The sequence below is a fragment of the Anopheles stephensi genome, chromosome 3, assembly GCF_013141755.1.
Source record: "Anopheles stephensi strain Indian chromosome 3, UCI_ANSTEP_V1.0, whole genome shotgun sequence".
NCBI classification, from domain to species: Eukaryota; Metazoa; Arthropoda; class Insecta; order Diptera; family Culicidae; genus Anopheles; species Anopheles stephensi.
In genome coordinates this window covers 3,043,848-3,069,099 of record NC_050203.1, presented here as the reverse complement: position 1 = coordinate 3,069,099, position 25,252 = coordinate 3,043,848, and the positions used below count along the sequence as shown (strand labels likewise).

Genomic DNA, 25,252 nt, shown 5'->3' with positions numbered 1-25,252 from the left:
ACGGGTACACACATTTTTACTTTTATTTATTGACCGTAGTTTCCTTAACAAATGATCACCTTGCAATTATGAAGATAGTGAGGCACAACAACACGTCGATACACTGTGTTCCTTCTGCACGAGGCACACAACAATATGTTCCTGGCGGGGACGTCGCATCGCACTTCCAACGATGGACGGGATTAAAAGTTAAATGCGATCTCGCAAGCACTCCTCCTATTTCGTTTTCGTGCTGTCTCTCCCTCTCCCGCTCGCTCGTGCGTAGACCTTCTCCATCAACAACCACCATTGCGTTGCTACAGAACGGAGACGAAAACTCGCATCCCTATCGAAGCAGCCATTGATTTGATGGTTGCTCACTCGATGAATCGGCGGGCAGGGTTACTCTTCCAGTCCATGGGGACTTGTGATGAGGAAGGCGTTGCCAGTAGCACTCGATGTGAGGTTATGTCCCGTTGGCGTAAAGATGTCGATGAACGATGATATGGTTCTCCGATGATGATGATGATGATGATGGTGTGAGTACTTTGGATGGTTTGTTTTAGCTAAACTGATGAGATGGTTTGCTTGTTGCTTTAACGGATCGCCAGTTGGATTCATTCTTCCTGCTCCTGTTCCGCCATCATGGGATCGTCGGCATCAACCAGTTTGCTGGAGATTTCATCCTATAACCATCGCCCCCGCGGAAACGATAAGAAGATGCGGATAAGAATCGTATGGCCTGGAGTCCAACAACACAGTACACGGAGGGATTAGCGATTAGGGACATCACTCAAAAGAATAGCTGGGGCAATTTTTTTGTAGTTAGTGGCGTGTTGTAGGGACATGCGAAAAAAAAGCACTAAGCAGACATGAATTCTTTCATCTCAATAAAACGCTTTCGCTTTCACTAAAAGCCCACCAAGACGCCACTACGAGGCATAAAAGGATTTTAAACAGAAGTACTCCGGACCTCTTTGGCAGCTTCCGCCAATCCGTCGTCGTCCTCTTCGTCTGCCTCCTCCTCCTCCTCTTCCTCCGCCTCATCCATCCCGATCTGCTCTACGGCGTCCTCACTTTTGCCGGCCAGTGCTGCGGAGGCACGTCGGAGTTCTTCCTCCTCCGCATCCGCTTCCATTGCCACCGGGTCCTTCAAAAGCACACGCACCATTTTTATGTGATTCGCAATGAAACCTTCATGGCACGCTCATGTCTTATTATTTGTACACAAACACACAAGGCACACAGACGCACCACGTACTCCCCCCCATCGCGTGATAGTATAATGATAAAGTTAAGTATCAGAAGCTAAAATTAAACACAAGCCGGCGTGTGTAAGTGAACCAAAAGCAATAAGAAAATAGCAAGATCGTAAAATTGTGGGAACCTGGGTTCACCAAGGCTTGCGTTAAGGAAGTAAGGAAGCTCACCCGGTCACTTGAATGACCCGGCGCAGAGAAGCAACGTGTGACTCAGGTGAAAAGAGAGGTTAGATTAACAATGAAACAGGGAAGCGGCATTGGGGCCGTTGAAGAGTGTGCGAAAAGATTATCTAAAACATCAACATGGGAATGGGCGAAGCTGGAAAGGAATGCTGGAACTGTTTACAGATAGATAGTTGAGAAAGGTTCATGGCCACCGAATAAACATTGCGGCACTAGAAAAGATGCAGAGAGACGCATAGAGAACTGCAGCAGTAAACAACATCGAAGGAACATTGAAGAGCAGTTGTTGCCGAGCATCACAACAACATCCACAGTCAAACCTCAACTTCACCGGTGGATCGGGATTCCAAGGACGCTGCTTCCTTCCCAGCAGGGGTTGCCTTCGCGGGGTTTTCTATTTGGCTATCGGCTTCCGAGCTCTCTTCACTGTCCGAGGACGATTCGTCCGGATCCGCTTGAATGTCCTGCTCCACTTCCATCTCTTCGATTTGATCCTTTCGCTCCTGATTACTTGTTGGGACAGATTGGTTCACCTCAGTAGTGAGGACGCTGATCGCCGGCTCTTCAATGTCTTCTTGTGCCAGCATTTCTCCATCATTCTTGGAGATCTCCTCCTCCTTAAGCTCATCATCCTGCTCGTTCGTGATCGTGTCTTGCACTGTTTCGTGATCGGGATCTTCGTGAAGGGATTCGTGTGTGCGAGCTTCTTGAGCTTCATTCAAATCATGTTCCATTACAGTTTCTTCCCGTTCGTCAGCCTTTGCATCTTCCGATGCTTCAGGATCATCGTCGTGTTGTAGCAGAGGTTCTTCATCTGTCTTCACTTGAACGGTTTCTTGACTTGCGGGCTCATCTTCATCGCTAGACTTAGGATCATCCTCAGATTTGTCCTCTGCTGGATTCGATGCATTATCCACTTCTCGAGAAAGCGTTTCTTCATTCGACTGTTCCATCGTCACTTCCGGCTCTTTCACTTCAGCCTCATCTTTCGCCTCATCGTTCTCTTGTCGTTCCTCCAACAGATCGCCGGTCTCGTTTTCTTTAGCGGAGACTTCTTTCTCCGCTTCCAGCTCTTCTCCAGCCTCTTCCGGAGGACCGTTCGCCGTCTGTTACCGGTTGGCCAATGGAAATCGTGTGTAATTTTGCATTGTGTTGATGGATGTTCATGGATGGTTTATGGATGTGGTGTTTTTGGATGAATTCGGCCCAATTAGGTAAAAGGTGTTCAGGTGGTTGGAGAAAATCACGATAAAGAAACAACATGAAACGTTATTGATTATTGATTGTGTGGACATGTGAAGGTAATGTAATGTAACCAATTACGTTAGATGACATCGAACACTCTGCACAGCTCCTAAAGCATCGATTTCGTGACATCAAAAGGATTAGTCACCGACAAATAATACTGTTCGCCTTGGATGACGAGGCAATTGCATCCAAAGCGATAACGATGCTCACAGATGGTCCGCAAAATCTGATACACCTTATCCGCAAAGTGTTGCGTACATATAAGGCTAGAAGCGGATTTTTTTTTCGCACACGATGTTAAGATGGGTAATAAACGAAGGCGCATGCAATATGTTATTAGAAGCCTTAAACATATTGTTAATCATCAGCGAAACGACGGTCCCGGGTGTATCGAGTTTCGTTACTTTTATTCGCTAAAGCTATAAATAGTATAAATCTTTCGCAACGGATCATGCCAGCCATACGGTTCTACTGGAATCTGCGCGCCATTCTGTGATTGTTGGATTTTGGGGAGTTTTGCTTTATTTCCTGAAATTGTATCCTCGTGTACTGTAGTATTTTACAGTTATTACGTGTACTGTAGTAGTAATAACTGTTCGCACTACCGATAACCGATAATGTAACCGAATTATTGCTTGTACAAAGCGCAAAAAAACGGGCGCATAAGGCGCGTTAACAGAAAACGAAGCGTTGTCTCTAAGTTTCCGTCTTTTTAAAACCCGATCCACGTGGATTCTATCCGACTGATCGCTTCTTCTTTTGAGCTAGCTAATTCTGCACTTTTGATGTTGTCTTTACTTGCTTGTGTTGGTTTTGTGTTGTGATACGTTTCGTTTGCTGTGTTTGTATGCTCTTCCTTTTCCATCCTATCCCTAAGCTTCGTTTTACCTTATTACCTTGCCGTAATATGTATTATGCTGGTAAAGAAATACGATATATACCATTTAAAGTTAAGATAAATTTAGATGTTTTCTTCGTACATGGAAAATTTTCTTAAGATTCATTTCAAACATTTCCCCATCGATCAAGCTCATCCTCCGCAGTGAAATGAATGCAATTCATAATAGCGATACACTTTTCATTAAATCTGCGATTATTCAAAAGACGGGGGAACAAAACCCCCATCAGCTAACACAAGAACAAACAAAGTGGTAAATGAAAACGGCTAAAATTGCACTCTACTTTGAGGTATGAACGATACACAAACTTGCTATCAGCTGAATCCTTTTGTTTTCTAAATTCTAAATCACCTACATTACGCAAAGACAAACGTTCTTCTCAAGACGTGCGTACTATTTAGCTTTCCCTTTACTCCTCTCTCTCGCTCTCTTTTTCGCTATAACGGGGGAAGATGTAGGAATGGCTTATTGGGTCTTTTTTTAATTCTTGGGCTGTCATCATTAACCGCTTCTAAGCATGTCTTCGAAATAATCCGTCGTCAGTTACCGGGTTTGAGGTGACGGTGAGTGCAAAAAATACCTTTCGCTCTGTGTGTGTGCACATCGAATTTTTGTTTGCAACCTAGACGTCGGTACGTGACCATAAGGGTGTAAAAAGACACCTCCCGGTTGCATAAGCAGGCTTTTTACCAATATCATTCACACAGCGGCCTTGTGCGTGAATGGGCCAACAAAAAAAAAGGGGGGTGAAAAGTGTCCAACTTTGCAAAACAAATGTTTGCACATGGCCAATACCTAAACAACTGGACACTGTGAAGATAAAAAAAATAACGGTTTCCCAAATGTATCAGGGACACAGAAAACGAACTCTCAACAACGGATTCTAATCCGATAACGAAAACGAACGGTTCCTCTTGGAATCGCGCCGGTTGACCATAGCGAGAAAGCACGTGTTGCACAGAATGGAACGTTTGCGAGTTGATCCTCCCCCCCCACCCGGTATAGTTTATGCGATTACAGCCGGACGCGAAATCGATCAAACGTTAAATCAAGTTAAACTACTTCCCCGGAAGAAGCCAGAGGGTAGTCGCTTCCGGGGCGCTCCCTTAAATCGTATTGTAAGAGAGACGAAGAGTGGAAGAGTGTCTGTTTTCATGGATTAGGTGGCAGGAGCCAACCTATATCGGGCTATAGGGCTGTTGATCGATGGCTGCATGTTGCATCTGAAGGTCCCGAACTTTATGGGCAGTGTTGTTACGGGGCATGGTGTGTGTGTTTTACTGGTTCTTTCCTTGTGTGATGTACCTTATCCTTTTCAACTACGGCAGAGAGTTTCAGGAAATAAATGTTATGGAAGTTGCTAGGCTGGAAGTAGTAGTAGCACTCGAACCCATCAGTATCGCTATATTCTCGCACGCGCTCTGTCACATTTCGTATCGGTATCGCACCATTTTCTGAGCTATCTAACCAAAAAGGGCCGGCAATATATCTATTGGGAAGCAGCAGCAACAACAAACGCGAAATTGTTAGACGGCCAAACACACACACACACAAAAACGCACAACGGGAATACATAGGCAGCAAGGGTGTTTTGTTTTAGTGCGTTGTTGCTGTTGTTGATTTGTTTGCTGTGTTGTTTAATTTGATTTTCTGCGACCCATCATCCGGCCCTCTCTGTCCTGACGGAGAAGGTCCGCACGGATGGGTTGCAGCGGGTGTATTTTTTGTTTGTTTGTTTGTTTGTTTGGAGCTGTGTGTTACTGTCTCACGCCACTATCTCAAACCTCGTTCGCGCCCTCGGTCGTCTCCGCACCGGCCGCACCGTTGTCTTCAGTCTTGTTTTCTTTGTTCTCGTCCTCGTCATCGGCGGCGGTGGCAGGTGGTGCAGAGTCGTCGCCGTTTTTATGCTCCGGCTCGGGCGCTGCCGGGGCCGCCAGCTTCAGGAACACCTCCAGATTGTCCACCTCGTTGGCCATGTCGAAGTCGTCGTAGTCACCGCAGTACTCGGTGTCGTTGAACAGCTGCGGGGGTAGGGCGTGCCGCGGGTTCGGATCACTGATCGTGCATCCTTTGTGCTGGGCGTTCGTCTGCATAAAGTCCTTTTCCGCCTCCTGGCCCGGCTCTGTGATGTCGATGACGGTGTATTCTATGTGCTTGCTTTCCATGATCATCGTGACCCGCTGCTGGCGCTTCTTCACCTACAAAGGACCAGCGAATAGAGACGATAAGAAAATTGTTTAATCAAACATGCTATTTATTCATAGCAAAAAACAAAAAACAAACGAGACATGTTTGGTATGCAGAGATGATCCAAATGATCCAACGCATATTTCCAAATCAGAACACGCCAGCAATGCTTAGAGTTGACTAATAGCCTCCCATATACCCCCCGTTGGGAGACCTATCAGCATTCCACTCGCATTAGGTAGGAAGACCAGACATTAAAAATTGCTTCTGCTCGAGGTGCCCGTCCGACCGCCAGATGAGTTTGTTTGTATTTTTCATTGCCCAATCAACTTAAGCACACTCATTTGTCCTGTCGTAAGCACAGATGGTAGTGCAGTGCAGAAGCTTCATCTGCGAGCATTCTCGATCAACCGGGCATACTAATCGCAATGTACTAATATTTCACGCATGTACGTGCATGTCGTCTCAGGTGTCATCACAGAATGTCCGATCGGCTTAAATCCGTCGGCCTTCTTTCACGGACATTCGCGCAATTAATCAAGAGAGGCGAATGAAACCCAGCCAGGAACTTTAAGGAAGAAGAGTTCAGGACCTATTTCCGCTGCGAGCAGTCCACGCTATTTAAAGATGTTATTGTTCTAAAGCAATGCTGCCACAAATCGCCAACAAAGAAGGGAAGAAGCTCAATTTCTGTTAATAAAGATCCTCGACCCTCCGTGTCTGGAAGCTATAAATCTGTTGTCCTCGGACGCGTTCCTTCATTCTGGACATTGGACTGAACTTCCTTCTTACGGGACCACCGTAGCGCCATCGTCTTTGTTTACATGGACAGTAATTTCATCGCTTCTGGTCACAAAGTGTCACAGTCAGGGCGATCGCTTGCGTTGCCTTGTGTAATGGGGGGAAAACTACCAAGGAAAGCTGAAACAGTTGCGCTCTTGTGCTAAAATTAGTATAAACAACAAGTTTGCCGTTTTGCGGCCAGGACGTTTTTGTTGAATAAAAAATGGTCGTCGTTTTCCTTCTAATACTCATCCAAACTCGCGTCTCACCGCATCTGTGCGTCCGAATGGCCTTGCTCTGGTTGACCGGTTAGTACGTTACGCTTTTTCAAATTTGTGGCCAACTATTCCGTAAAATTTATTGACAAGGTCCCATACACTATTGCCGCGAGAATGTCCTTTAGAGTCCTCCCGAGGGTTTTTCTCCATTAACCAACCAATTTGACATAAAAAAAACAGTGGACGAGCGAAAATAAATAAATCCGACTTATTGGCTCCAGATGGATATCGACTTGATCTTCCACACGATCAGCATCCTTCATTCTCGCTCCAAGAAGACGTACACACTCGTACACCGTCGTCATGATCCACCTTCTATCCAACGGAAAGCTTCTAGTCCTCCCGCCATAGCTCGGCGGCGGTGTGTGCAGATTTATGAGCATAATATTTTCATTCACCTATTAATCCTACACAGCAGCAGCTTCCCCAACAACCAGCGATGTTCCTCTCTCTCTCTCTCTGCGCATCCAAGAGCAACTTTCAAGCGCAAGGAAATGCTATTTTTGCATATCATCTGACTCCCCTCTAAGGTCTCTTCTAACGCGCGAGTGCTACATTTCATTCAATCATTTCCCATCACTCACAGCTGGTAATTGCTACACGACGAGTGTTCTTCCTCTTCCTGCTCGGGTTCGAGGGTCTGGTCTCTTGCTGTGGAAGAGGCGCAGTTGGCTCTGTTCCTGGCCTCATGGGATGGAAAGATGTAAAAGGAAGCATCGCTGCATCACCGGCAGTTGAGAAAATTTAGGATTTCCCTTGCTTTTTGTTTCATAATTTTCGCGCTCTCTGTCTCTCTCTCTGTCTCTCCGTTGAGTCTGTATGTTTGAGGAGCTGATGCGCGTGGCAAAAGACACCACACACCAAGAGCCGTCCCCATCGTCGTGTGTTGTTTCAGTGTCGACGGGGTGTTTGCAAAATCACTAAAAATATAGGAGACACATCTTCTCATCGCTTGATGATGCAGTTGGTCGCCCGTGAAACATAAGACAGCCGCACACAACCGACAAGTTGATAGTGTCGGTGAAAACAACCCTTCCTGCAGTTGAAGCTACAGGCTTTACACTCACAACACACAACAACTCACACTGTCCGGTGAACGAGCGGAGGTCGGTCGGTGAAGGAAGAAGCGATTATTTAATTCAAGTCTGTGATTTGATGTGACCATATCGCACCCGATGGGGCAACACAGATCGCGCGCACAAAACACCGACAGGGTAGATAGATAAAATTAGACATTCGATCTTTTTTTCAATATGGGGTTTTTCGGGGGAGAAAGATTTGCTCAGATCCGTCGAGAGACATACAGAGAGCGAGAGTCGAGCGGAAGTTGTGTCGAAAGGAAGAGATGATCTTCCTCTACTCTGGGAACGGATCGGGCACGACTTACACCCACCGATTGAGGCAACAAACGTGTTTTTAACTTTATTTTGATCGCGATCGTACTCGGTACAGACATAAACAACACACCGAGCATGATGATCGAGTTCTGTATTGTAGTTACATCGAGTTTTATTCTTTGGCCACCAGCAGCTTACATGTTTTGCAAATATTATCCATTGTCACACTGTTCATGTTTAAATGTACCATAAACTCACAGCCGTCACACGCAGATCCTTGATGATACACGCGGATCCTCGACATCGCGGGGAAAAATTGTGTGTATTGTTGTTGCCGGCCGTATGTATTGCTTCATTCCCGCCAAAGGTTGCAACAAGGGTAGCGTACTGTTGATTTATGACCGTAAATATTCGTTACGGTCGGTTAGTGGCAAAAGTTTTCGTTATTCCTACAGTCGTACACAGACCCAATTCCTGGCATGACCAAATCCCGGACCTTAAATGTGGTCTGACTCGTTAAGACCTACTCAACCAGAACGCACTAACTGTCAATTCAAAAAGGGTAAAATATATACCCATCTAATTACGAGGATCATTTTCTTTTTATTTGACTATCTTAACCCCTCCAACCGATTAAAGGGGGTTCCTGGGGGCAGTGGGGGTGTTTCCCCTTTCACGCAAGTATTATCTCATCCGAGGCGTTGATATTTTTAAGTGAATGTTTCACGATCACACGACCGTCTTATGCCATCTCGCACGTCTCTCCTGTGTCCACTCGACCGGGAGGACCAACCTCCTAGCAGCTCCTAGTACACCACACACACACACACTTTGCGGAAGTGAAGAAAACACAGTTGTTACAGAATGAGGAAGCGAACTTAACACCGGCCTCAACGTCGTTGCCATTCGTCGACAGTCCCTTGACATTAAAGTATCGCATCAAGCAATTATCTCGTCAGGTTTGTCTCACATTCACACGTTTTCCTCTGCTACTGTACGCCGGCGATGACGGTGATCATACAAACGCATGTTGTCGTGTCAAATTAACACAGACTAAGCTTAATTTGCACTGCCATCCGGTGCCATGTTTTCGCGTTTGCTTTCACCGAAATTTCAAATCATAATCAGATTTGATAAGGAAGAGAGTGGTGACGATAGCGTACCACTTTTAAATTGATCAATAGAGGAATCGGTAAGTAAGCTCCTTCGTATGCCGCCGCACGTTTGAGGGTTCAATTCTCATATCATCCTCGGAAGGCCATTCAGGTAATTATAAATTAAGATACAAAAAGGGGGGGGAGAATGGTTTTTATTCATCCAATGTCAGTAAGACACACAAGCAGCCCCAGATTTAGAGACAACGTTTTACGGATCATAGAAAGCCGACACGGTCAGAGACAAAAGCCGCAATTAAGAAGATGATCACGGTGAAAGCTGCTGCTGTGGATCCGATGCACCTGCCACAGAATGCATCATTTTGTCGAGAGAGCATAAGGGGTTGACCATTGGGACACACAGACTTAGGCGAGGCGTTAAATAATGCTCATTTGTTTACTGCATGCAGCAACTCAGCATCTCAGCTGAGGATTACTAGCGTAGAATGGTGTCCTGGCTTGGCTCCATCCACCCCTGAACATGATTGAACCGCGCGAGGAAGATCTACACACAAAGATCAAGCAGATCAGACACGAGAGCACGTGTGCTGCTGCAGTTTCTGATCAGGTGATCATCGGTGTTGTAGCAGGTAGCAGCTACACACTCTCTCACACATGTTTTTGGGGATGGTCCTCCCATCCAACACAGACACTGCTTCTCACACCTGCGCGCCTTGCGTATCATTACGATACGCGTTTTGATGGTGAACTAGGGCATTGCACTTGAGATGCGAAATTCGATTCGAAGGAGGTCGATGATCTCGCGTGACGTGCGTGATTCGCTTTTCGCCCATGGCCCCCATCATCGCGCCAAACATCACCTCAACAACACCGACGTGTGGCGTCCTCTTCGTGATGGGTGTCAAAACATGAGCACAGTACGGCAACGATCGTGACCACATTGATTGAGGTTTTGAGGTGCTTCTTGTAGGAAAAGAAAGGGTGTAAAGATGCGAACACTCCTCCTCCGCGAAAGGAATGCGCTTTAGGGCGCCACTAGAAGTTCTGCTTCTGCTGGTTGTTAATCATTTTAACTGTACAATCAATTGTTGGGTAATTGGGTGTGTAGAAGGATCGACGAGCCGTCGTTATTGGCAGGATCTCGCTCGTCGGTTGTGAAAAAAGAAATCTGTCCATTACAATCAACAGAATATTTGTCTGCTGATATAAATCTTCCCATTGCCCGCTCTTTCCAAATAAAAACATTTTGCTTCCCTTTGAACATCTCGCAGCCCGTTTGTTGAGTAAATGTTTTGTAAACGTTTCACACATCTCTCTGTTCATTCTGCCATAAATCTTCTTCACCGGCATCGGCATCTTTTGCTAGGAACAGTATCTTCTCATTCCAATCAGAGATGTCTCACGAAAGCCAAGACTCCCCACATGAGCAAGCCGTTTTAGCGAAGATCCTCGAAATACGGCAACGAATCAACATGTCCAACTAGCATTTATATCTTGTGCTCGGTGGCTAATTGGGAAATGTACAAATTATTGTCCCGAGCTTCTTAACATCCAACCAAAAAGAATCGCCACCGACAATTAACGACGACGACTGATACCGATCGGAATGTCAGCTCCGCGCTCGCGCTCGTGTTGTTGTTCTGCAAATCAACGAAATTGAGTGCCAAGTGCGCAAACACAACCGTTTCGAGAATAAGAGATCATTCCCCCGTGCTTGGCACCCTTGCGGTTCTGTGCCCGCTTCGGCAAGGGTTTGAATTTCGCCCTTTTTTTCAAGGACACCTGCGGGTCCGCTCTGCTCTCCCCCCGGCTCTTGCGGTATCGACACATCCCGTCAATGATGGGGCAAAATCAAGCGTACTTTCTTACGACGTTCTGCTTTCGTAAGACGTGAAATCACTTTCCTTTTCAACGAGCCAAACGAGGTGGCGGTGTCGAGTGACTTTCTTTCCACGTCCTCTTCGTCGCAGTCGTCGCACACTGATGCAATGTGTGTGTGTATGTGGCTATTTATGTGCAAAGTGTTCACCTCAACAACAACGAGGAGTAAAAAAAAAAAGAAGGTACATCCTTCTCACATTGCTGCCTTTAGTCGCCACGAATTATGTACCGAAACCTCCGAAACACATATCTCCACCATTCGCTTGCTAGCATTTTAATGAATAACATACGAAACCAAAAATATTAACACCGCGGGGTGATTTTGCTTACGCGACCGACCCTGTGTACTGTAGACCCCGGTGAAGTCACAAAGACCGGTCCCTGGCGTCGTTTACTGGTGGCAGTAGTGGTGGCAATGAAGGAAAAATGGCAATTAAATTCAAATTATCTAATTTGCTCACTGTCTCTTTTCGTTCACAAGACAGCGGGACAGCACACGTTGAATCAGCAAAAGATGTGCGACGAGTCGGCTGAGATTGTGAGTGTAAGCCCTCTCCTCCTACAGGAAATGGAATCTGTTTTCTGGTTTTGCCACAACTGACCAAAAATAAAGTTAAAGTCTTTAAGTAAAACTCATCTTCACTTTCAATTTCAAACACCTCATTCATCCTACCAAAAAAAGTGATTCAACCGCAGCTTCGCAGATCAAAAGTTCGTCAAAGGCGAACGAAGCAAATGCATCTCGTCTGCCGGCAACAATGTGTAACAATGTTTACCGAACGCTTTGCTTTGCAAAGCATGTGAGATATGCAACACTGATGCTGTCAACAACGTGGGACGGGCGTGCGTAGCTGTGTCTGGGGGGCCTTACTTAACTAAGCCCCAGTTGAAGTCGATCTCGACAGTCGGCACCAACCGATATAGCATAGTCATTTGGCCAAATATAGCAGTGATTCCTCTCCGCAACTGCCAAACCCAGAACGGCAGCGCAACATAAAAAGCGATGGCACGTCCAAGTAGAAAGGTTGAGCGGATGCACAAAGACGTTCTCCTTGAACGATCAATCCGTTGTTGATGAGGATGGCCTTGACTGGCCTTCTTTATTTGGAAGGCATCTCGCCATCGTGCACCCTCCTCTCCACCGGGTCAGTTGCGTTACTATTTCGGGCGTATACAGTGACGATGATTTTGTCCAGCTTTGTGCTACTTGTGAGAGGTTGGTGATGCTAAAAAGACAGTACAGCTTTTATTATGTGTTATGAACGATTCCGGAGGGAGAACGATTTGAATTCATTTACCGAGCAAATGCGCTAAAGAGCAACTGCCAGCTCGACGACAAATACATGCAAGAAACATTTACATATATCTTCCATGTGGCAAAAAATGTGCTACAAACGGTCCCCAGGGTTTTCAAACTAAAAAGCACTTTCTTTGTGGAATGTGTTTTGCAACATGTTCGCTTCAAACGCACGTATATTTATCCATCTGTATCGGCTCGTCGCCTGTTTGTATGTGTGTGCAATATTTACTTTATTTCGTGCCTTTTTGATGGCACATGTTGCAACGGTCATAAAACAATAAATATCTTACAGCTGAAAGTAATAGCAAATGAATCATCACTGGCCGTGTGTAGTAATGACGCATTGCAGCAGAGCTCGCCATCGAGCGCGTAGGGATTTTGTAATGTGATCGAGAGAAACATGGTTACACAGACTAGCTCTTTGAACCTTCTTTGACACACTACAAATCTCGATAAGTCTTGACTTGTCAGTTCTGACTTGCCTGAGATAATTCACCCTTAGCTGGATCTGGCCAGGACAAGACGGTCTCAGATGGGATTTAATAGAGGTGTGTTCGAGTTAACTACGGAAAGCGCTCCAACTGACTCAGGGCCTTTGAAGCATGACACTGGGGTTTAGTTATACAAAATTTGACAAATATGTAAAAACAATGTCATTTTAATGTAAATAACTACTCTCCCGAGGAACTACCATGATAAAGATGGCTTCCCAAAAAGCCATGGCACTCGTAACCCTTCAATGCACAACGATCGAGGATTGTGTTTAGTGAGGCGAAACGCTTGGCTGGCGGATGGAAGATGCGATCATGCCAGACCCACCACATTCTGGACCCCCCTCATTTGTGTGATCGTGATAGCTATGTTCACTCCGTCTGCTCCACGCTATTCCGCTTGAATAATGATAAGCTCACGTGTCTCTCTCCCCTGGATCGCTCGCAGGCTCAGAGAATCAGTCTACCAAAACCAAACTGGAACTCCGGAAGAGGTGACCATTTAGGGTGGATTCAATAGCGATTCAACCGATACTGAGCGGGTTCTCCTGCTGCACTTTATTGCAGCACTAATTAGATGCATAATGCATGCCGCTATTATGGGAGGAGATGGGCATTAAACGCAACGGTATTGTGTGGCGAGCTGTCATTTATATACTCGTGCGTAGTGGACAAATGATTTCGGTTCGGTTGGCCACAGACTGGATAAAATATTGGAATACAAAACCACAACAACACCGGCTCTCTCTCTCTCTTGGATAAGGAATAAATGAATTTCGTTATTTCTCTATTATCTTCTTGCCGGTTCTTTCCTGCACGGTTTCCGGCCGTATCTTAAAATTCTCCACTCTACAGAGCACTAGCGATCGCCCATTTTCGCCTCTGTGGACCTTTACTGCCTTCGGGATTAACACGCAAACCCGATCGGCCATTAAAATTCACCCAACAAACAGCAGAATATGAGCAAACCGTAACTATCCACGGTCCGTATAACCGATTGGCATTCTAGCGAGCATTTGCTGGCTGGATCGTTTCTTGCTATGCCGATACGACAGAATGCAGCACACACGATTTAGTCTCTGCGGAACGGGAAAACCCATTTTTGCCAATTATTAGTTTGTGCCAAACGAAGCGAGGAGCAGCCAGCGTGCACATAACTCACTGCAGCAGCAACCACCGTATGGCGGCGCGCCCGACACAATCGCTTTAATCGGTTAGTTGAACTTAATTTTTGAACCATGCGTCATCGTGTATGCCGCCGAGTAGGAGAAAATTCTTACATTATTCGAGCTCTTATTTTAATAGTGTTACGGTGACTAAAAATATTATATTCGTGGCGGTAGCGTTATGGTAACTGTTCTCCAAGAAACTAGAGTTAACTATCCAACTGTGGATTAGTCAAGTCAAGGAGTTCCAGACATTGGCGCACCTCCAAGAGCTCCTGATGTGAGGAGATTTACTGGCAATGAGAAGACCTTCCTCAAAGTAACATTTTACAACCGGAATGAACATACCATATTTTCATTTGCAATAGAAAATACATCGAGACATCGTATAAATATTGCAATTATAAATAAACATTTCTGTTCTGAGAGAAGATCACGGTTATCGATCAAGCAGCCACCACCACTTGACGAAGGTGGAGATCTTTTCAAATAAACACAGGAAGCAAGTGACTTTCAAATGGAATGCTACAAAGTAATAAATGAGTATCATCGCTCATTTGAATAACAGAAATGAGTATCACAAAATCTAATGAAATATGTCAAGTAGTTGATATGAATTCTACCATTAGCTAGTCTTGCGTCTTATGCGGCATTAAAATAAAAGGTTTCAAAAATAAGCTTGTTAATGAGCAGCTAATTGACTCGAGACTCGCAACCCTGATAAGAAACTTCAACCGCCTGCATTCATTCAGGGGAGCTCCCCAATCCAATGCAGACAACAAAGATATCTGGGGAGGGGTCATTGGTGACCTTCCGGTTCGTTTAACTGGAGCGCTCGTGTGGGGTGTGTCCGTGGAGTTCAATTTAAATGAATCACTGATTAAATGGAGAGCCCGTAGAGTCGCAATGCTCGAGAGTGCCACTCTTATCGCCTCGTCGTCGAAAGGCGGAGACTTTGTTGAAAGCGCAGTTTTGCTGTCCCAACTGCACCATCATGAATCATATGTCTAGTCCCACTCTGGTAGCTGACACTTGGACATCAGTTGCAACAAACGCTTCCTCACTCGTTACATCCGTTGCTTTGTGAACTGTGTGGGGAATGTGTGTTTCAAAACGCATGACAAAGACTCGCACCATCGATGACTAGCCCGGGAGGGAGGATTGGATGGGATGGGATGTACCACCAAAGCATGACATCATCATCGTCGCGTTCCAGCATTTCGTGTAGTCAATATATGGTTGGAACTTGGTCGCTTCTATTTAAGACCGTTTTTGGAGTCCATATTTATAGAATCTTCTGCCGAACGATTCGCGGTGTTGGATAGAATTGTGCTAACAAAAGTAGGCTACGATATGCACCCTAGAAGCACTACCATGCTACTTGATTGTGCCGTTGGAAACACTGACATCATGGAGTCTTCCTGCTCGCTCGGAAAAGACCCACCAGAACGGAGTGCTACTCACAGTGAGCAAAGCAGGTTCAAGTACCGCTTCTTCGGACCATGTAGGGTTGGTTGGGCATGATGGTCGGTTTCTAATCGCACACGGGGGCACAGCAAACAAACGGAAGTTAATCAACTTGCGCCCCACAGCTCTCGCTTCAACTCTCGCCTTTCTCTCTTTCTCTCGCTCGTTTTTTCTTTTGGTATGCGGGATTTTTCGCTCGCTTTTCGGCTAAACCACACCTCCCCCCCCACGGCTCCTCCTCCCTCCTGCACGATCATTTCAACACACACGGCTTCTTTTTAAACGCGATTATTTATAACTGTTACAACTCTGGTCGCTAGAAACACAGGCACGACCACACTCAACGAGCGCAACCCATACATGCTTGTGAACCATATAAAAACTGAAACATGCCGGGCCGGGGTCCCATGCATGCGGGTGTTTTTCCCCGTTCATGGCCATGGCCAAGTAGTAGGATCGCCTCTAATCCCATCCCCATGTCGCTTACCTCTTTGTTGCCGGACATTCCACTGATGTACACTTTGATAACCATTTTGATGCGATGCTTCTGGGGCAGTGGAGATTTCGGGAATTTGGTCGTCCGGTTCCTACGGAGGATGCTTTTTTCTTTCTTTATCACACTTTCGTACGCTGAGGGCGCTATCGCTCGTCACTCGCCCTTTGCTTTTGCTTCTTCTTCACGCACAAGGGTAGGGATTCTGCTATAATTTCTTCGGTTTTCTTCACGTAAGATGCACTTTTGTATCATTTAACGATGGACAAACTCGTTCGCAGCGCTAAACTGCATGCACTGAAATCGTGTACCGCTAGAGAAGAGAAAGAAACATAAGCACACACTGGTGACACAAAAAAAAAACACCACTACTACTACCAACACCAGAACCACCACCACCACCTGCGGAATTGGAATTTTTGGAAAGATAAAACTGCACCCAAGATAGCAGAGACCGTAGACCGCAGTGGTTCACTACATTTTGTGTATGACAAATATATCCACAGAAATATGGGATACTATCTTCCGAAGGACATAGACACACACACGCACCACTAATCACACACTATTCAATCCCGCAGCACTATTGTGAGGCTGATGCTTGCACCAACGAACACTCGATTGGTGGTTGCTACGGGGACAGGGAAAGAGAAAAGGATTTCGGAGACAGTGGGCGTTTAGGGACGCGCCCCAAAAGTGGAGACCCTGAAATAATTGTTAAACACCCGGGGAAGGTCGCTACGGTACACACATACGCACATTCACAAACACACGCGCGCACCCGCACGCTAACCCGATTGTTGCGGGCAGCAGAGAATCTTTCCGATAAAACTACTGGGATGCCGAAAAAGAGTGCACCGACACCCAGCACACCGCGCAGGGCCTATTGATTCCTTGGATATCTATAGATTCTTCTCGATGCGTGTGTGCGACCGGGGGAAGAAAAAGCTGCTGGCAGACGGATATTGAAGATGCTCTCGCAACGGTAGCGGCGCGTTGTTGTTGGATACCGTATGCTGTAGTACGCACCACAAGAGTTTGGGACTACGGATGCTCTCGACTCGCTGCTACTTGCTATGAAACTCGTCGCTAGCGGGTTTCTCGAATGCCGTCGTACCGGACCACGAACTTAAATGATAGAGAAGGGGTAAAAAGCAGAAGAGGTAGTGAGGTGAGGGGATGACGTTTTTGACAACCGCTCTACTGTCAGTTAGGTTGTGCGCTACAAATTCAAGTTGGCCGTTTACAATTGCAGGAATCCTATTTTATCCATTAAATGGTAAGATTGGACCATAAGAAAATTTGCAACACGTTGTGTGATTAATTTTGTTTCATTTTTTATATTTAACTTCAAACAAATGCTTATCGTAACTATTTTATAATTTTCTTTTTTATAGCAATTACGCAACAGTGAAGAGCAACGTCTGTACAGTCCCTTACATGTTGACATTGCGCTTGTCGCATGTAAACAAAGCAACTCTCCCCATACATCGTCCGGTTTTGCGTTTCAAATCGTGATGCAAAGTTATTTCAGTGTTTTACCGTAGTTTTGTGACTTTATTTTCCGTTCTACCCGCACAATGCTTTCCTTTTTCCGTAAGAAAACCTCAGAAGATCTGACCGTCGGGTCACCGTCGGGTTCGAAAGGTAGTCCGCTGGTCGGCTCAAATGGAGCAGTGCCTCCTGCACCAACTCTGCAAGAATTGGGCTATCGAAACGCGAACGATTTAAGAGAAACTATATACGACATTCTGCGTACAATTCGTGACCCGGAAAAGCCCAACACTCTGGAGGATTTGGCCGTCGTGTACGAGGAAGGCATATTCGTGAACGAGCCGACCCCAAACAACGTAAATGTTGTGCGGGTCGAGTTCAATCCAACGGTACCGCACTGTTCGCTAGCCACACTAATTGGGCTGTGCATAAGGATGAAAATTGAGCGAAATATCAATCATAATTTGAAGCTGGATATATACATCAAGAAAGGTGCCCACGCGACGGAAGACGAAAGTAAGTGAATTGGCGAATGATCGGTCCTTGCAGGGAAAAAAATGATATGTTGTCTAATCTTTCTTTCTCTCTGCACGTACGCGACTTGCCCGATATTTGCAGTTAACAAACAGATCAACGATAAGGAACGAATAGCAGCGGCAATGGAGAATCCCAACCTTAAACAGTTGGTTGAAAACTGTATCAAAGAGGAAGATTGAAAGACTGACATTGGAGAGGTGCAATAAATCGTTGTTTTTTTTTTCGGATCTTAAATTGATCTGTACATCGTGGACTAGCGCGGTAAGACGGTGTAAGATAATTGTTTGTTGGTAAAATAAATAGTTTCTTATGTAATTTTGCAGAGTAGAACTTGGTGGAGGATAATGACGTTCGTTTATTCCTATGATATATCACGTTCGTTTATTCCTACGATGCTAGCACACTAAAACAGTTATCTTTAGATGATCAGTTACAATGTCATCGACCTCCGAAGTAACTGAAGCTATCTGCAAAAGTGTGCGTTTAATTGCGTTACAATGAGATACAGAAGGACATGTCTAGAATGTATCGCTATCCTCTTCTATGGTTACTCGGATTGTATATAACACTCCTTGATCGTATCCTTGAGGGTGAATCCGTATGATAATGTCAAGTACCGTTTTTATTGCGGTATTGGTGGCACAGTAGGCTTGCTTCGTAAGTTGAACGCTCTTTGCTTCAACCTCGTAAGGCCATTTTCGTTTGAACATTCAAAGGTGAAACATCTTGTGAGAGTGCTCTGGAAGTGTCTTGAAAGTATCCTAGAAAGCCACGAGATTATTAATTCTTTAGTCTTCAGTTCCATTCATCGAAGGTAAGAAAAAACGTGATAATCCGCCGCGGATGGTGACTCGCTTTTGCTTGGTGACAAAAATTTTAATATCGACGTGGTTTTCATGCAGCTTGTACAAAATGGTGGTTGGCTTGGAAGAATCGAAGGTGGGTGTTGACGAGGAGCAGCACTATGAAGATAGCAGCTCCGACGAGTGCGATACACCTGCCGGTGTGTTGTCCTCGAAATTCGACAAAACTGACCTGTCGATTAATACCAATCCGTTGCCACACGGCAAGTACACCCTGATTGGTATCGATATAGATACGACGGGTCGTAGACTTATCGATGAGATCGTACAGATCTCGGCATTCACCCCGGACAAACAGTATGCGCAGTACATTATGCCACTGATGAACCTGAACCCGGCTGCCCGTCAGCGGCATCAGGTTCGGGTGATTACGGTCGGATTTTTCCGCATGCTGAAGAGTATGCAGACGTACCGCGTCATGAAAACCAAGATGGAAATTGCAGCACTGAACGAATTTATCGACTGGCTCGAGGCACGTCGCCGCGAAGACGAAGGATCCGAGGGCATTGTTCTGGTGTACCATGAGCAACGGAAATTCGTACCGTACATGGTCATCGAGGCGCTGAAGAAGTACAAGCTGCTGGATCGCTTTGCCGAGAGCGTCAAGTCGTTTGTGAATGGGTTCAAACTGGCCGAAGAGAAGTGTACTAAAACTATCAAGTACTTAAGCATAAGTCAACTTGCGAAGCTAGTTTTGGACGAAAAAGAAGGTTCTCGTGAAGGATATGAGGGAAACGCAGCCTACCGTGCCAGGATGGCGTTCGAAATTTCTAGACGCTTGGCAACCGGTAAGTAAAATGGCGTCCACGCCATTTTGAGATATTCAAGATGGTTGCTATGGTACCGATATTAACTTACTGCTAATTGTCTGTTCACAGCTGAGCCGAAGGAAGCTGCGTCTGCTTCATCATCAACGGAAACGGAGCCCAATGTTTCGGCCAGTTCTGAAGAAGCCACCAACTCATCCTCCACCGCTGAAGATGCCGTGAAGGTTGAAGGTGACAAGACAACCGAAACCGCCGAACACTCGGCGGAGGAAGAAAATGAGCAGAAGGATAGTGAGAAGAAAGAAGGAGCCGATGCGCCTGCTACGGCTACTTCGACCAGCTCTGCATCTCGTCCATTGACCGAAGAGGATCGCGAAAAGATGTGCACTGTGCTTTGTGAATATGCATCGCCTATTTCCAACGAGATATCTGAGCTTGACGAGCAGGAGAAGAATCTGGTGCGTCAGAATTCATTGAGACCGGTATTTTTGCTCTATTTTAAGACGACAATCTACCATAGGTAAGTGGATGTGCTTTGCGTAGCTTTTGGAGGCAATATGAGATACAATCGTTCTTTTATCCCAGGGTTAAGGCTGTTACGTACAGACGAGTACTGGCTGAATCTGGCCACGACTACGAATCTTTGCGTCAGCTCTGGCAAGAAAAGAAGCGCGAAGGTGTGGAAGCCGTCATCAACGAGATCGCAGAGTTGAAGGAAGACGAACGTTCCGAGCTGGTCGAACTGCTTGACTGTCACTACGATCCGGACAAGCAAGCATTCAAGCCGATTGTGAAGCGCATGAAGCGTCGTCCTTCCCGAGGTATGGCCTGTCTTACGTACTTCAGAAGACGGTACGGTCTGGTCTCTCTGCTAATGATCAATTCTTGTGCACTCTCCCTTCCAGGACAACCCTTCTTCTCCAACAAAAATGGCAATGTTCCGCAGCAACAGAACGGAAACGCCCAGATGGCTAAGGAAAATCGGAAACCCTTCCACGGCTACCAAAACAACCAGAAGAACTTTAACAATCAGCACAACGGAAACAATATGATGAACAAGCAGCAAAACCAGCATCAGAACCAGCAGCATCAGCAATACTACAACGGTCCGTCCTCGCCTGAGGCGAGTATGCGCAATGAAGGAGGATCGCCTGGAAAGCGTTTCTACCAGCGCAATTCTCGTCGTCGTCGCGGAGGAAATGGACAGAATCAGAATCAGAACCAGAACCAGCAGAACGGCGGACAGAACCAACAGCCGATGAAGAACCACAACGGTAATCGCCATTCGTATGCGAACTCGAATCGCCACAACAACCATCAGTTCCAACAGCCTATTCCGAGTCATGCCTAGGGAAGCAGGAAGGAGCTAGGATTGTAGGAAGCTTTAAGTAGTTGATGTCTCTGGATGCTGTTGCACAGCAGTAGAAGATGCAGTAGTAGATCACACCCGATTCATACAACACCGAATTCAGGAAAATGGCACGGAATACGAAACATTTTAGAAACACTCATTCAAGTAGGATTAAGGATCAACACGGTAGTATAGTCGCCCTCTCTTCCGGTACTGTTGTCTTCGTATTTTAGAATCAGGTACAAGCATCGCTTCATCAGCAACATGTCCTTGGTATCGGGTCAGGATAGTCGTTTGGCGTGGTTTGACCAGAAGAAGGTAAGCGCGCACCTTCCGCTGGTCTCCAGCCAACGTTCCGGACCTTCGTTTTAGCTACCTCAAGGAGTCTAGGACAGTTGTGTGTGATGCAGAAACCCCATTTTAATATTGTGTAAATTATTTCCACTACGTAGCAATCGTTACCGAACTGAGGCGACTAACGTCTTTTAAATGCCCATATGAGTGTGAGGCTCCGCTTTGTAATGAAATCAACGAATTATGTTATGATTGTTAATTGATGGAAGGTGTGCAGCGTTAGACGACCGGAAGCTTCTGGTAGGTTACGGTTCTACGTTGATGCCAATATATAAGATGTTTTATTGCATATCATATGGTGTTGTTTTCGTTCGAATTTTTAAACTAAATTAAGAATAAAAAGCTCTAACTACACCTACGATAAGTAAGGTTATCTTTGCTGAATGACCAGATATTTAGTTGTTTAAGGATAAAAGTTTGGTCGTATCGCTTCAACGTGAGCATTTTCTCCATGCATTAAAATGGTAAATACTGTTTCGAGCTAACATGGATAATCGTACTTATTTTTATAGCAACCGCACCACTTGTGTTCGAATTACTTATGCTCTATTGTTTTTTCTCCCTTTCTGATTTTTTTTCTCACTTACTCACACTTTTCGTTTCTTTCTCTTTATCTCTCGCTCTCCCTCTGTCTTCGATACTACTAAACACAGAAAAAAATTATAGCATGATATGTTCCACTAAAACATTTTATAGCATCCATTACAACAACCAGGATACTAAGAAGTAAGCAATGAAAACAGGAGAGCGGTACTGTAGCTGTCTCTCTCTGGGACATTTGATTTCTAATCCAGCAATGTTTGTTGCAAAGGATGGGCAGGATTCTTCACGGATCTCATCACTTTTATTAGAACATCCAAAGAGCAAACATCTCATTGCAAAGCGCTCTGGAAGCTGCTGTTCATATAACCTCAAAAGTCCATCTCAAGCGGTACCACGTGTTTTTCGCGTGTTTCATCCCCGAGTAAAGTTGTTTTTTATTCAGTGAATTTAAGTGATTTTTAACCACAGGTAAGAACACTGCGAAATGTACGAGGTGAAAAGCGCAAATACAAAACCGCATGTGTTAATTTCGTATATTGTACAGGTTGCACAAAATGGTGGTAGGTTTGGACGAATCGAAGGTAGATGTTGACGAGGAGCAGCACTATGCAGATAGTAGCTTCGACGAGTGCGATACACCTGCCGGTGTGTTGTCCTCGAAATTCGACAAAACTGACCTGTCGATTAATACCAATCCGTTGCCACACGGCAAGTACACCCTGATTGGTATCGATATAGATACGACGGGTCGTAGACTTATCGATGAGATCGTACAGATCTCGGCATTCACCCCGGACAAACAGTATGCGCAGTACATTATGCCACTGATGAACCTGAACCCGGCTGCCCGTCAGCGGCATCAGGTTCGGGTGATTACGGTCGGATTTTTCCGCATGCTGAAGAGTATGCAGACGTACCGCGTCATGAAAACCAAGATGGAAATTGCAGCACTGAACGAATTTATCGATTGGCTCGAGGCACGTCGCCGCGAAGACGAGGGATCCGAGGGCATTGTTCTGGTGTACCATGAGCAACGGAAATTCGTACCGTACATGGTCATCGAGGCCCTGAAGAAGTACAAGCTGTTGGATCGCTTTGCCGAGAGCGTCAAGTCGTTTGTGAATGGTTTCAAACTGGCCGAAGAGAAGTGTACTAAAACTATCAAGTACTTAAGCATAAGTCAACTTGCGAAGCTAGTTTTGGACGAAAAAGAAGGTTCTCGTGAAGGATATGAGGGAAACGCAGCCTACCGTGCCAGGATGGCGTTCGAAATTTCTAGACGCTTAGCAACCGGTAAGTAAAATGGCGTCCACGCCATTTTGAGATATTCAAGATGGTTGCTATGGTACCGATATTAAGCTTACTGCTAATTGTCTGTTCACAGCTGAGCCGAAGGAAGCTGCGTCTGCTTCATCATCAACGGAAACGGAGCCCAATGTTTCGGCCAGTTCTGAAGAAGCCACCAACTCATCCTCCACCGCTGAAGATGCCGTGAAGGTTGAAGGTGACAAGACAACCGAAACCGCCGAACACTCGGCGGAGGAAGAAAATGAGCAGAAGGAGAGTGAGAAGAAAGAAGGAGCCGATGCGCCTGCTACGGCTACTTCGACCAGCTCTGCATCTCGTCCATTGACCGAAGAGGATCGCGAAAAGATGTGCACTGTGCTTTGTGAATATGCATCGCCTATTTCCAACGAGATATCTGAGCTTGACGAGCAGGAGAAGAATCTGGTGCGTCAGAATTCATTGAGACCGGTATTTTTGCTCTATTTTAAGACGACAATCTACCATAGGTAAGTGGAAGTGCTTTGCGTAGCACTTGGAGGCAATATGAGATACAATCGTTCTTTTGTCCCAGGGTTAAGGCTGTTACGTACAGACGAGTACTGGCTGAATCTGGCCACGACTACGTATCTTTGCGTCAGCTCTGGCAAGAAAAGAAGCGCGAAGGTGTGGAAGCCGTCATCAACGAGATCGCAGAGTTGAAGGAAGACGAACGTACCGAGCTGGTCGAACTGCTTGACTGTCACTACGATCCGGACAAGCAAGCATTCAAGCCGATTGTGAAGCGCATGAAGCGTCGTCCTTCCCGAGGTATGACCTGTCTTACGTACTTCAGAAGACGGTACGGTCTCGCTGCTAATGATCAATTCTTGTGCACTCTCCCTTCCAGGACAACCCTTCTTCTCCAACAAAAATGGCAATGTTCCGCAGCAACAGAACGGAAACGCTCAGATGGCTAAGGAAAATCGGAAACCCTTCCACGGCTACCAAAACAACCAGAAGAACTTTAACAATCAGCACAACGGAAACAATATGATGAACAAGCAGCAAAACCAGCATCAGAACCAGCAGCATCAGCAGTACTACAACGGTCCATCCTCGCCTGAGGCGAGTATGCGCAATGAAGGAGGATCGCCTGGAAAGCGTTTCTACCAGCGCAATTCTCGTCGTCGTCGCGGAGGAAATGGACAGAATCAGAATCAGAACCAGAACCAGCAGAACGGCGGACAGAACCAACAGCCGATGAAGAACCACAACGGTAATCGCCATTCGTATGCGAACTCGAATCGCCACAACAACCATCAGTTCCAACAGCCTATTCCGAGTCATGCCTAGGGAAGCAGGAAGGAGCTAGGATTGTAGGAAGCTTTAAGTAGTTGATGTCTCTGGATGCTGTTGCACAGCAGTAGAAGATGCAGTAGTAGATCACACCCGATTCATACAACACCGAATTCAGGATAATGGCACGGAATACGAAACATTTTAGAAACACTCATTCTAGTAGGATTAAGGATCAACACCACGGTAGTATAGTCGCCCTCTCTTCCGGTACTGTTGTCTTCGTATTTTAGAATCAGGTACAAGCATCGCTTCATCAGCAAAATGTCCTTGGTATTGGGTCAGGATAGTCGTTTGGCGTGGTTTGACCAGAAGAAGGTAAGCGCGCACCATCCGCTGGTCTCCAGCCAACGTTCCGGGCCTTCGTTTTAGCTACCTCAAGGAGTCTAGGACAGTTGTGTGTGATGCAGAAACCCCATTTTAATATTGTGTAAATTATTTCCACTACGTAGCAATCGTTACCGAACTGAGGCGGCTAGCGTCTTTTAAATGCCCATATGAGTGTGAGGCTCCGCTTTGTAATGAAATCAACGAATTATGTTATGATTGTTAATTGATGGAAGGTGTGCAGCGTTAGACGGCCGGAAGCTTCTGGTAGGTTACGGTTCTACGTTGATGCCAATATATGTTTGATGATTTATTGCATTTGAAG

General features: G+C 45.8%; 4 protein-coding genes across 10 annotated transcripts; 3 read left to right on the top strand and 1 right to left on the bottom strand.

Moving 5' to 3' along the window:
- Positions 1-5: 5 nt before the first annotated feature.
- On the bottom strand, positions 6-17,246 carry LOC118509104 (DNA ligase 1-like). Of its 7 annotated transcripts, none has more exons than XM_036049265.1 (6): positions 17,099-17,246; positions 16,064-16,382; positions 5,356-5,769; positions 1,745-2,530; positions 953-1,129; positions 6-665 (listed from the first exon to the last, which is right to left on the bottom strand). In XM_036049265.1, exons 2-6 carry the CDS (start codon positions 16,106-16,108, stop codon positions 597-599), a joined length of 1,491 nt encoding a protein of 496 aa, XP_035905158.1. In that variant the 5' UTR covers positions 16,109-16,382; positions 17,099-17,246; the 3' UTR covers positions 6-596. The 7 variants fall into 7 exon arrangements, with proteins under 7 accessions (XP_035905158.1, XP_035905159.1, XP_035905160.1 ...); XM_036049266.1 differs by having other exon boundaries at positions 17,080-17,217; XM_036049267.1 differs by lacking the exon at positions 17,099-17,246 and adding an exon at positions 16,829-17,073.
- Positions 17,247-17,516: 270 nt separating this feature from the next.
- Positions 17,517-18,445, top strand: LOC118509105 (MIP18 family protein galla-1). The gene is made up of 2 exons (XM_036049272.1): positions 17,517-18,079; positions 18,182-18,445. Exons 1-2 carry the CDS (start codon positions 17,650-17,652, stop codon positions 18,277-18,279), a joined length of 528 nt encoding a protein of 175 aa, XP_035905165.1. The 5' UTR covers positions 17,517-17,649; the 3' UTR covers positions 18,280-18,445.
- Positions 18,446-18,694: 249 nt separating this feature from the next.
- LOC118509102 (maternal protein exuperantia-like) lies at positions 18,695-21,729 on the top strand. The gene is made up of 5 exons (XM_036049262.1): positions 18,695-18,914; positions 19,003-19,751; positions 19,842-20,250; positions 20,316-20,551; positions 20,636-21,729. Exons 2-5 carry the CDS (start codon positions 19,013-19,015, stop codon positions 21,079-21,081), a joined length of 1,830 nt encoding a protein of 609 aa, XP_035905155.1. The 5' UTR covers positions 18,695-18,914; positions 19,003-19,012; the 3' UTR covers positions 21,082-21,729.
- Positions 21,730-22,268: 539 nt separating this feature from the next.
- LOC118509103 (maternal protein exuperantia-like) lies at positions 22,269-25,251 on the top strand. Its single transcript, XM_036049264.1, has 5 exons — positions 22,269-22,446; positions 22,523-23,271; positions 23,363-23,771; positions 23,837-24,072; positions 24,152-25,251. The coding sequence occupies exons 2-5, from the start codon at positions 22,533-22,535 to the stop codon at positions 24,595-24,597; spliced, it is 1,830 nt and encodes a 609-aa protein (XP_035905157.1). The 5' UTR covers positions 22,269-22,446; positions 22,523-22,532; the 3' UTR covers positions 24,598-25,251.
- The last annotated feature ends 1 nt before the right edge of the window (position 25,252 follows it).